This window comes from Fukomys damarensis, unplaced genomic scaffold, assembly GCF_012274545.1.
Source record: "Fukomys damarensis isolate Sample0158 unplaced genomic scaffold, DMR_v1.0_HiC HiC_scaffold_37, whole genome shotgun sequence".
Lineage (NCBI taxonomy): Eukaryota > Metazoa > Chordata > Mammalia > Rodentia > Bathyergidae > Fukomys > Fukomys damarensis.
The window spans coordinates 4,925,683-4,937,728 of NW_022900949.1; the positions used below are offsets into that span (position 1 = coordinate 4,925,683).

Below are 12,046 nucleotides of genomic sequence, written 5' to 3' on the forward strand. Positions count from 1 at the left end.
AATTTAACGTAAGAAGTAGAATTTAATTTGGACCAATCTACTAGTAGGCTCAGATCAGGTGTACAAAAGGACTCCCGGTGTACTGATGCCCTTACCCTACATTGCAGCAATAAAGCCTCATTCTGTTAGTCCTGGAAATCTGCTAGCGACTTGTTTCTCAGATAGAGTGACCTCAGAAGGTTTTGTATGGACAGGATTGGTTTATAAGAAAGAACTAGAAATTCTAGAGGCCGGGATTCCTGAAGAACTCCAGACACCTGCAGCTGAGAAAGATCAGCGATCGAGACCAGCAACTGCGGAGTTACCCAGGGTTACCTGGCATGAGTCAGCATGAACTGCGGGGGCCGGAGGCACCTTGCAGAGACAGGGACCAGCAACTGGCAGTGCTGGCAGGCGGCATCCATCATGAACTCATGGCAACCATCGGCATGGGGGCCTCCAGCAGAGCTGCACTTTTCTCGCTCATGATTTCTATCGGAAGAGCACAAAAGAGCCCGCGACTGCCCGGCGACAGCGGCACTGACATTTCCTGTGTCCTCTTGATTCAGCCTCCCCCAGTGATGACATAACCTCAGTGTGTTGCTCAAACCAGGAAACAGACATTAAGGCAACACTGATAATTAAACTACAAACCAGGCTAGGGTCCCTTTTATTGAGAAACACGGTAAAGAAGACTTTACAAATTCAAAATGCATCTGATCAAAACCTGAACTGGATCCAAGACTCATTGCATTAAGAGAGAAAATGGCTACCTCTAGAGACCTGGGTTAGATGCAAAAGGTAGTGAGTATCGGTGCTGAGAAATGTAGCACCAACTTGCTTGGTCAACAAAGGGTTATTTTCCTCAGGTATAGGAGGAGGTTGGGGGTTAGGATATCTCCACCACTGTGGGTGCGGAAATCTCTTCCTCTGGAAAAATAGCCTCATTAGAACCTAAATGTTCTATGCCCAGGCCTCATCAGTATCCTCCCAAACATCTCCATCCCAGATTATTGGATCCCATTTTTTTTTCCCAAGGAGCGTCTTCGCCTTTGCTATAGATATCCTTTGAGGCTGAGCATTAAATTTATTCTTCAGTTCAACCAATTGAAGAATGAGGGCCTGTGTTTGGGTTTCTGCAATCTCATTGCTGTGGCTAAAGGAGGGAATAGTCTCTTTCACTTAGAAACGCTTAGAAAGTTTTAGGTTCTTCATGTGTGTACGAAGCTGGGGGTTTGAATCTTTGAAATCCTTCTTTTCCTTTAATTGTTTGGTCTCACAGAAAGCTTTAGATTTCCTATACGTGTGTTGAGCTCATTATTTTCCTCCATTAGCTTATCTAGAGATATGACCAACCAGCTAGCATCAGTATATTTCTCACTCTGCCATAAATATTCAGAAGTGTCATATATGGAGCCACTCAAGCTCTTACATCTCACAAGTGATGAATTAGGATAATCAAATAAATCTACACTGTCTATTACTTTAAAGAGTTTACTCCAAGGACTATCAGTACTCTTCACCTTATTGTGCACAGAGACTCTAGCCATTTTTGGTCTGATCGATTTAGAAAGCCAACTCCAGGAAAACTAAAGCCACTAAGGAATTTCATTATTGCACTTCTGTTTCTTTAGAGCCACTCCTGGTACAAAATCAGTTTGAGTCAGTGATCATTAAGGAAAGAGATTTGATAAAAGCCAAAGACTGGCACTCCTCCAAAAAATAGAATGAACCGTGCTTCTTCTTTGCTATTTTAATTCCCATCAGGGCCACGGGATAGTGTCACTCACACCCAGGGTGGATCTTTTCTTTTCAGTCCATTCAGCCACACCCAGAACTATGCTAAGCCAATCAGTTGGGCATTTTCTGCTCAAATTGGTATAATATTTAACTTAACACCTAAAATAGACTTAATACAAATTATTGATAAATTATTTTCTTAGTAATGTACATTAAGATTACATAATGATCTTCTAAATAGTGAGAACACAATAGCTCTTGCCCTGAATTATTGTAGTTTATTTTCACATGTGTGGTACACATAACCACTTTAAATTCTTTCATTGATGTGCTGCATTACAAGATAATAGGGTGTGATATAAATAGTTTTTTCATTTTATGACAATTTAAAAAAATTCTTATATCTCTCATCCTATCATGCAAGAGAAATATGTGGGTGGAGGATTGTGCTTGAATCCATCAACTGATGTATACACCATTTTGCTACCACTTACATTTTTCTTAGTAAAGATCAATCTTACCAAGTACATTATATTACTCTTAAGATGTAAAAGAAAAAATATCCCTGAGGTTTGACTTTTTAATAATCCATGCATGACTACTTATCAAGATATATCATCTTGCATAGGAAATATTTCCCCTTGGATGAATTAGAGAAAACTCTACCCTGGAATGAGAGTCAGGAAATTAACATATTAGACATGTACCATTTACCTGTTACCAACTGTACAGTGGAAATCTATTCAGCCTTCTCTGCTATTACTTCTTAATATCAATATACATAGAATTACCCAGCTCTATGACATTAGTGCACCTAAAAAAATGTAGAATTTAAATATTTAGTTACTATGTTTGTTTGTTTTCCAAATAAAGTCTTCTATCTTCATTATAATTGGCATGTTTATTAGTAGATAAAGCTGTGAATAGGCCCTAAGGTGTAACATGAATCAAAATGCTAAAATATTCCTCACCCCGTTCAAAAAGTTACCTTTTTCTTTTTATAGATATTTTAATTTTACACCCAGAAAGAACTTTGTTATGATCCTTGAATAATTTAATGTTGTAGCCTTTGCTAAATGAACATACAAGCATCACGTGTCCACAATGTAGACACAGACAAGAGCTCTTTTACCTTATTTCTAGCTCCTTGGGATATTCCTAATGGAGATGAAAGTGCATGTAGGACAGTATCAGTCTGTTGTAGCTGCAGTGATTATGTTTAATTATTGTGAGTCAACGAGAGGTCTATTCTATGTGTAGCAGGGATTCTTACTTTTAATTTCTCTTGAATACCAGGAATGAGATAGGATCTGAGGAGTCAGAAATGAAAGAAAGTCAATCTTTTCCAAATACACACACGTAACATGACAAAAAATACCAAAAAATAAAAAATCATGCCCATATAGAAAAATGAAAACAACTGCAGATACCAGCCATTTTGTTTGAGTGGTGTGAAATTGAGTCTTTTGTCATTCGTTTTATTTACAGTAACTAAACTGTATTTAGGCTCATATTAAACATGTAACACCAATTAATAACAGGAGTGCCATTTATTATTTAACCCATACTTAATGCAACTGCACCAAGTAAATATAAGCTTTAGCGACAATGCTGACTCTCAGAGATAGAAATAACTTGCCATATGTTAAAGAAATAAAGGATGGAGACAGGATTCAAAATTAAACTTTCAGTCCCTGCGCTTGATCCACAAAACTTATCTTTGTGTGTGTTTCCAAACCATCAGAATATTTCCAGCAGAAGCTCAGAGATCTCCATCACACTTGTGTCTGAGGAATGTTGAACTATTTCCAATATCCTGAGCAGGAATGAAATTGAACCGTGAGTTGATTTCTCTTCTGGAGTTTGAGAAGAATTAATAAAAGATTGGAAGAGCATGCGGACAGCTTCCAGAAAAGTGTAGAATGCAAAACAAGAATGAGGTCAGTTCTAATCATTGCAGACCTTCTCGATCTTTGATCTCTGCCTCTCATCTCAGAAATCTACACACAGTGGAAGCAGTAGGTGTCACCTCCCTTTTCTCCTGTCATCTACTTGGAATTCCAAAATATGGAGCATAGTGAGAAATGGGCTCCCTTCCTGGAGAGACAGGATAGAGATGGGTGCTTGGATTGTCAAAGAAACCTTGTGCAGGATTTGCCTGGCAAGCTATACTTTGTGTGGTATCAGATGAACTTATGTAAGCACTTCTTCCCTCTTTTCTACCCAACACCCTCTGATTGCAGAAAAATGCTGTACTCCTTTTTTTGTTTCACTTTTAAATAAAATGATGTAAGAGCTTATCTTTGAGAAACATTGTACAGATAAAGTGAAACAATTTACAGGAACACAGAAGTTGGATAATGCTATTTAGAAACCTCTCAGTATTGGTTCACAATGTTGTGATAATCTTCATCCTTACTTCTAATCCTTTTGAGGTGCTTAGTAAGCAAGTTATAGATGGACAAAATATAAAATCATGAATTAGACGTCTCTGGGAGGACCAGTGTGGGAATAAAGAAAAGAAAAACAACTGAAATGCTTAGTCCTTCATGAAAATCAAGTCCCAACTTCAAAGTACTCATAGCTAAAGCTCTAGACAATCTGATCATTCTTTCTCACCATGAGTAGTTAGGCATGTGTTCACGATGGCAAACAATGGTTACAATATTCCTTTCTCCATCAGTTGTCTCCTTCAACACTTACTGAGTAATGCCGTGGCTCTGCTTGGTTCTGTCCAAAACTATAAGTCCCATACCACTCACCTACCTGAGAACCAGAGAGAGCTCTCAGTCAGCTCAGGGAATCAATCATTTCAGATATGGGCTATTTCAGAAAATCATGAGGACATGAAGCAGGGGTGACTACTGGAATGCAACAACCAAAATGAAAGACTAGAGGAATGGATGAGAATAGACTGTTTTATAATTTTAGAGTCTCAATGAACACTGTTAATTACTGCCTAAACTGAATCACTTCATTGCAATCTCTAACTTCTGAAATTGAATGGAAGTTGATTAAAAAAGAGAAAATGAACGTCTACAAAAGACACTTCTGAAAATTAAATTGCCTCCTTAAATTTTGCAGGCATATAAACAACCTAAATTCCACCCTCACCCAATCAGCTATGACTCTCATATGAAACACCAAGCACCTAAACTGATGTGACTAAAGACATGGTACTTATAGGCGGATTTGGGGTGTTCAATTTCTCTACATTTTCCAACCTACATTCCAAATAAATGCCAAATGTCCTGAGATTAAACTCTCCAGCTGTGGAGCCTCTTTAGGGTGTTGCTAATGTCCCTGTTCCTCAGGCTGTAGATGAAGGGATTCAGCATCGGGGTGACCACAGTGTACATCAGTGAGGCCACCATGCCCTTCCTGGGAGAATATGACACAGCTGAACTAATGTAAGTCCCAGTGCTTGTTCCATAAAATAAGCAAACAACCGACAGGTGAGAACTACAGGTAGAGAAGGCCTTGTACCTCCCCCCAGTTGATGGGATTTTGAGAATGGAAGAAACAATTTTATAGTAAGAGAAAAGAATCCCTAACATGGGAAAAAAGCCAAATACAACACCAACAAAATATGTGACCATAGTTTTGATTAAGGCATCAGAACAGGAAAGGCTAAGGACTTGAGAAGGATGACAGAAGAAACTAGCAATTTCTACATCCCTGAAGCAGGTAAATTGCAAGGCAACTAAATTGTGCAGCTGGGAGGCCAAAAGGCTGACAAAGACAGAAAGCAAAAGTAACAAGACACAGAGGCGAGGATTCATAATGACTACATAGTTCAGGGGGTGGCAGATGGCCACAAACCGGTCATAGGACATCACAGTCAGGAGCATGTCATCCATGCATATAAATATGATAAAAAGAGACATCTGTGTCAGGCAGCCCACATAGGAGATGATTCTGGTCTGAGTTATGATGTCCACAATCATCTTGGGGACCGTGGTGGATATGAAACAGATGTCAACAATAGACAGGTTGGAGAGGAAGAAGTACATGGGGGTGTGGAGGTGGGAGTCAGAGCTGACGGCCAGGATGATGAGCAGGTTCCCGAGCACTGTGACCAGGTACATGGACAGGAACAGTGCAAGGAGGATGGGCTGCAGGTCTGGGTCCTCCGAGAAACCAATGAGATGGAATTCTGAGATAGAGGTTAGATTATGTGTTCCCATGATGCTTGAATACCTTTTCAAAAATTCACTGGAAAAAATGAAAGCAGTAACTAGCACCCAGGACTCTGTGTATATAATAAATTCATATTTTCACCTGCAAAGTATTCCAATGTGGAATCTAAAACCTTTGCTGACATTATTCCACTTTGAAAACCCTACTCTTAGAACTCTTTCATTACTAGGTCATTCATCACCTTAATCCATACACTGTTACTCTGAATTCTAGTTTACAAACTTAGAACATGAGGATTCATTATTCTACATCCCAGTAAAATATTCCTAACTACAAAATGAATCGATGATCCTATTAAATAAAATTAAAAAGCGTTCAAGTAGACCTTATCCTTAAAAATAGTATATATTATTTCCATAAGTCGTGTATAATTGCTGCAATATCCAGGTTTGCATTGTCTGAGCCTTTAAGTTAATTGTTAATAATCAAAATACATATCCTTGAGTCAGTTATCTCCCACGCATTTTTCATCAATTTTGGGGGTTTCTGATGTTCGTCTTTCACTGATGTGAGAGCTCTTGAAGTCTTTGTTTTTTATAAATTATTTAATATTCCACTCCTATCCTCATCCATGGTGGACTCAAATTTGAGTATGCAAGTTCCAATGCATGTGTATAATTTGTGGCATAATAATTATGGGTGTGACATTAGTGCACACTGTGCTTGTCAATGATTAAGAGTAAGCTGTAAGGAGCACATCTGACAATTTAAATTTTGTACAGATTTATTTTAATCACTTTGTACAATATCACTAAATATCGACCATGTATGTATGACAGTACTTTACTCCTTTTTATCACATATTCCATAGGAGAATGCTAATGAGCTGAATTGTTTCTCCAACCATAAAACCTCGTATGACCAGTGGTAGAATTAGAAACATGAAAACTTCCAAAGCCCAGGCTAATTTTAAACCTTGCTAATTCTAATCCACAGAGTTGTCATATCAATCTTTCATGATATATGACTTTCATTTTTCTTCATTCAGTTACCTGAAAGAAAATTCGACGCTTTGCCTTGTCAGGCCATATGATAATTCATTTTCGGAAAGAAAAAAGCCAAGTAGAGGTACATGAAATAATATTAAGAAACCTGAAACTTATCTACAAAAGAAAAAGTACATGAAATACTGTAAATAATGCAATTTTCCCTTACCTGTAGAATGTGGATAACGATCACTTATATACTTGGTATGAAAAAGTTTAATTATAATCTCTAGTGAGATGCCTGGAGATATGTTTAAATATCCAGACATTCTACATTCAGACCAATAAATTTTATCAGATTACCTATATTTTGAGTTTTTTGGTTAGCTTTTTACCCTAGAGTTGAGATCTACTCTTTTAGAGTATTTCCTGATATTCAGAATATGCTCCATTAGATACATATTGAGGATATGCTCCTAAGTGAAATAAATAAGTCACACACGTGTAAATACCGAATAGTTTCTCTGTTGTAACAAACTATAATAGTACATAAGATCCTAATGAGATAATTGACAGTGTGAAATAGGAAGAAAAGGGCTAAAGGTGTAAGGAAAGTGGGAAGGGTAGGGGAAAGGTAATAAGGGAAAGAAAAAAATAGGAGAAAATGAAAAAATGGAAATAAAGTGTTTGTAAATGGGGAGGGAAAGAGGGGTGAAGGGAGGGCAGGGACATGGGGAAAAATGAGAACCAAGACCTGGCATGTAAAGGTACAGGATCCCGATGATGAATGTAACTGTACTGTATACCTAAAATGTACCAATAAACTCAATGAGAAAAAAAGAGAAAATGTTCCATTAATATTACTGTTCTATATGATTATATTTAAAGATACATTCATGTTTCTACCACAAAAATACATTTAGAGATTTGAATCATTACCTATGAAATTTGAAATGTTGGTATTTCTCTATAATTCTTTTCTTTTACACCCTGATGCTCAAAGGAATTTGTTGTCATGACTTCCATGAGTAGATTTTCCTGTCAATGTTTTCAGGTAAACATTGAATTATTAATCCACATTTTTTTGAAACTTGCCTATAAATATCTAAAGCTCATATAAGACATGTACAACAAAGAACATATTGCCTCTGAAATAAAGTCTCTTTCACACACAATAGAATTTTAGTCTTCATTAACTAATGAAAACCATTACCTGGAAACATATCATATAAAAATTAAGTTTATTGATATGACAATCTTTTAAAAATTCTTCTATCTCTCTTCCTGTCAAACAAGTTAAGATGTGTATACAGCATCATATATTTGTGGGAATTACTTTGACTTCAAATGAATAATATATGAGTAATTGTACTATTATTTCCAGCAAAAGTCAGTCTTAATCACAAACAATCTCTTGTTCTTCAGGTAAAACTTTAAAATATCCCTGGAGTCTGTCTAGTAATTAACCCTGTAGGAAATACACAAAGAAATTTCATCATCTTAGAGAAATAACAGATCCATTGTTCTGCAGTAAGTGAGACTCTGTCTTGGAATGGAACTCAGGAAATTAACAGTTTAGTCCCCACCATTTCCCTGCTGCCACAGGCACGGTGCACATGAATCTATCCTCCTTTCCGTGCTCACACTGCTTGAGAAAAATAAAGAGAGCAACACTCATCATCATGTGTGTGACAACAAAAGGAAGTTTAGAGTCCAAGTAGGCAGCCACTGTTAGATTTTGTTTTAAAATAAACAATTCTATCATTATGTCAGTTGGAGCTTTACTGATGAATACAGTAAGTGCATTGAAATGGCACCAGAGCCTGCAGTGACGTAAGCCCTATAATACATCTTTAGAGTGAGGCACAAATTCACTTGTTCCCTTGCCTTTGTGCCTTTTTAAGCCTATTATGAGTTTCTCTGATGTGCTTTTGAATAATGGATGTTCTTGCGCAAAATGGATTACAGGGACCACGTGACCAGGACAGAGACAAAGACAGCTCTTATTTTGTCTCCACATCTATAGAATATTTGTGAAAAAAAAAGAAACATGAACACAGGAATGTGTCAAGCATCTTCACATCCTGCCAAACAAGGACAAGTATTTTGACCTGAAGAGGTGACCATTCAATGTATAACAGACATTTTTACTTTTTCACTCCTCTTCTTGCTAAACAAGACTCCGGGTCCACAGAATCAGTAAAAATTTTAATGATTGCAAGTGATTCTTCTCCAAACACATGCATATAAATACACAAAGTAAAAACTAAAACATCCTGCTAAAGAAATAGGAAAAGAGTAACTTAGTTCACAGGACATAGTTGGTATAAAGATTATTCTTATAATTAATTATAATGATGATTAATTCTTGTTTTGCTCTAATTTTATGTACATTAACCCCATATTTGAACATACCCTATCTGCATAATCTTTTGTGCATTTGTTGCTACTAGAAATCAACACTAATGACAATCCTTCCTCAGAGAATTTTTAAAAACTTTCGCTGCTCCAAAGAAACAAGAAATAGACCTGAAAGAATTAAAAATTAAATTGACAGGCGCTTCCCAATGCTCTAAATTTTTTCATTGTCTCCAAATCCACAACAATATTGAAGCAGTTGTCCAGAGATTTTAAGCACAGGGGACATCTGAGTTACATTGGGGGGGGGTACCGGGATCGAACTCGGGACCTTGTGTTTGTAAAACGGGCAGCAGAAAGACTGAGCTAAATCCCCAGCCCTCTGAGTTACGTTTTTAACTCAAATCATAAATGGAAATAAGAGGGAGGCTTGATGTAGCCTCTTTTGAACTTGTGTGGAAGAAGGGAACTGCAAGAGCACAGAAAAGTAATCTGAATTATCAAGTGTACACTCTATGATCTTTGCCTGTGATCTGTACTTGTCCATCCTCTGCTGGATGTAGCAGGTGCCACACACTACTCTGAGATCTATCAGGAACCCACCCCCCCAAAAAAAAAGAAGAGCCAGTGTCTCTTCCTGGAGTGACTTGGAAATGACATGGTTGTGTTGTGCCCAGATAGCGATATCCCCAAAGACCATCAGGGAGTTGAGTCCGATGCAATCGCACGGGGAGTTTATTACAAGCTCAAAACTGGACTCTTAGATCTCACTGACACAGCGGTTCAGAAACGAGAGCCCCGAGCCCGATTTCCAACAGCCTTTTTATTAGCAGAGAAGCAGAACTAGGGGCTTTCTAAACGGGTCAACGCTTCATTGGTTAATATTTTGCAAGTGTGTGTTTTCTCAATGCTTGATTGGTTAACATTTTGCAAGTGCGGGTGTGTTTTCTCAATGCTCAATTGGCCCAGGCCAGATGTCCCTCCTTGTCCTAACCACAAGTTTTTGTAAGATTAACGAAAGAGAACACCTGGTGACAATTTACGGCAACAGTCATGGGTTTTTCCGAGAACTGGGTAAAAGGACGCTTTGGGGTTTTTCCAATAACTGGGCAGTGACCTGATTGCAAAAACAGAGTTAGCAAAATGGAGTCAGTTTGGTATCCACAGCTGGTAGTGGGGTTTTTGTTGTTGTTGTTGTTGTTGGTGGTGGTGGTGGTGGTGGTACTGGGGATCGAATTCAGGTCCTTGTGCTTGCGAGGCAGGAGGCAGACAGCTAAATCCCTGGCTGGTTGATAGTGTTTTTAAGGGGACAACCTACCAGGATTTCAATTCATGGGATGCCCTGTGTCTCTAATGACACCGGCCAATTCAAATGAGACATTTTTCTACTTAAAATCCTACTGCAAATTTCATTAAAATGTAGTCCTTTCCATTTTCTTTAAGGAGTAAAAATGTGCACACTTTCAATTGCAGAACTACAAAGCACATAAAAGGAAACCAGACGTATAGAACACGTTGCTCAGGGCCTGTACTATCGCAAGCCCTCCTGAAAACAAGTTAATAATCATTACTATCCTATGCTTCAACGTCTTTATTATCATGTTTGTCCTCCTTTGGAGCAGTTAAAAACACCGAAGAAGGATAGATTTTTGCTACTATGAGCAAGACACCATTATGAAGTAGGAATGGGTGTGTAGAAAGCAAATTTGAAAAATAAATCGTCTTTCCTCATCAAAGCCAAGAATATAAAATTTCTATTTCTCAGAACTGATATTTTTCATATTTGTGCCTTCCTGTGGAGCTACCCTGTCATGTTTGTCCGTATGATAAGGAAGCTACGCTTCAAGGACACTTTCCACAACGGTGAGTTACCTCTGCATTTACTGGATGACGCCATTTCTCTGCTGAGTCATAGGCAAGGAGAGCAGATCCAAAGACCCTGCTGGGTCTGCTGCCCAGTGAAGCCTCAGACTTTGTCCTCAATACTGAAATGAACGCAAAGTCAGATAGGAGCTTCCTGATGCAGACGGCTACAGAGGCTGAGACAAAGGCATGGGACACACCAGACTGAAGTCATCATAGGGAATGTTTGGAGGCTCAAGCTAATTACGGACTACTTTATGACCTTGTAGGTTCAGTGCACAGGCACATAATTAGGCACAAAGGTCCGTGCCTTCCCGATCTCTAAGGACTTCCTGTCCTAGTGGAAGAAGATCACAGGAAAATAATTCTCCACAGAGTTTCTTCCCTTACTCGGGTGAACCTGGTGCGTCCTAATCACTCCTGTCATTTCTGTATTATTTCTAAAGGTCCGTCTACATTTATTTCATTTTGTAATCATGGAGACATAAAAACCTCACAGTTAAACCGCAGGAAGTATGCATTTCAACGACTTCAATTGCATTCACATTGCTTTGAAACACTAAAGAAAAAGTTCGTCCTACTATTTTCAGAGGAAGGGAATTTTTTTAAAAAATGCCCTTTACTTTTGACAAAAGAAGTAATTCTAATTGGATATTAGAAAAGACTCAAATATAAATTATTTTCCTCTAAGACCACAGGAGTAATTTCTGTGACATAAATAATTTGAAATAAATATACATCGATTCAGTTGTGTTACCTGTACCTTAATAAATTGGGTGGATTATAAGCAGAAAACACCACGTTTCCCTTTTCATGTGCGGTTTTAACCATTCTGTGAATCTGTGACCTCCTTCCTTGGAGAATTTAAGTTCTCACTCCTATTTCATTGTCTTTTTTTAAAACCATATGATGCATAGTGCATGACATTGTCTTTGCTGCAGTTCAAATTTGCATAGATACATATGTACTTGTTTAATATG

The 12,046-nt window shown here is 38.0% G+C and overlaps 1 protein-coding gene across 1 annotated transcript; it reads right to left on the minus strand.

Annotated features, from left to right (window-relative positions):
* Positions 1-4,976: 4,976 nt before the first annotated feature.
* On the minus strand, positions 4,977-5,906 carry LOC104851080 (olfactory receptor 7E24). The gene has a single exon (XM_019205165.1). It carries the CDS (start codon positions 5,904-5,906, stop codon positions 4,977-4,979), a length of 930 nt encoding a protein of 309 aa, XP_019060710.1.
* Positions 5,907-12,046: the final 6,140 nt, after the last annotated feature.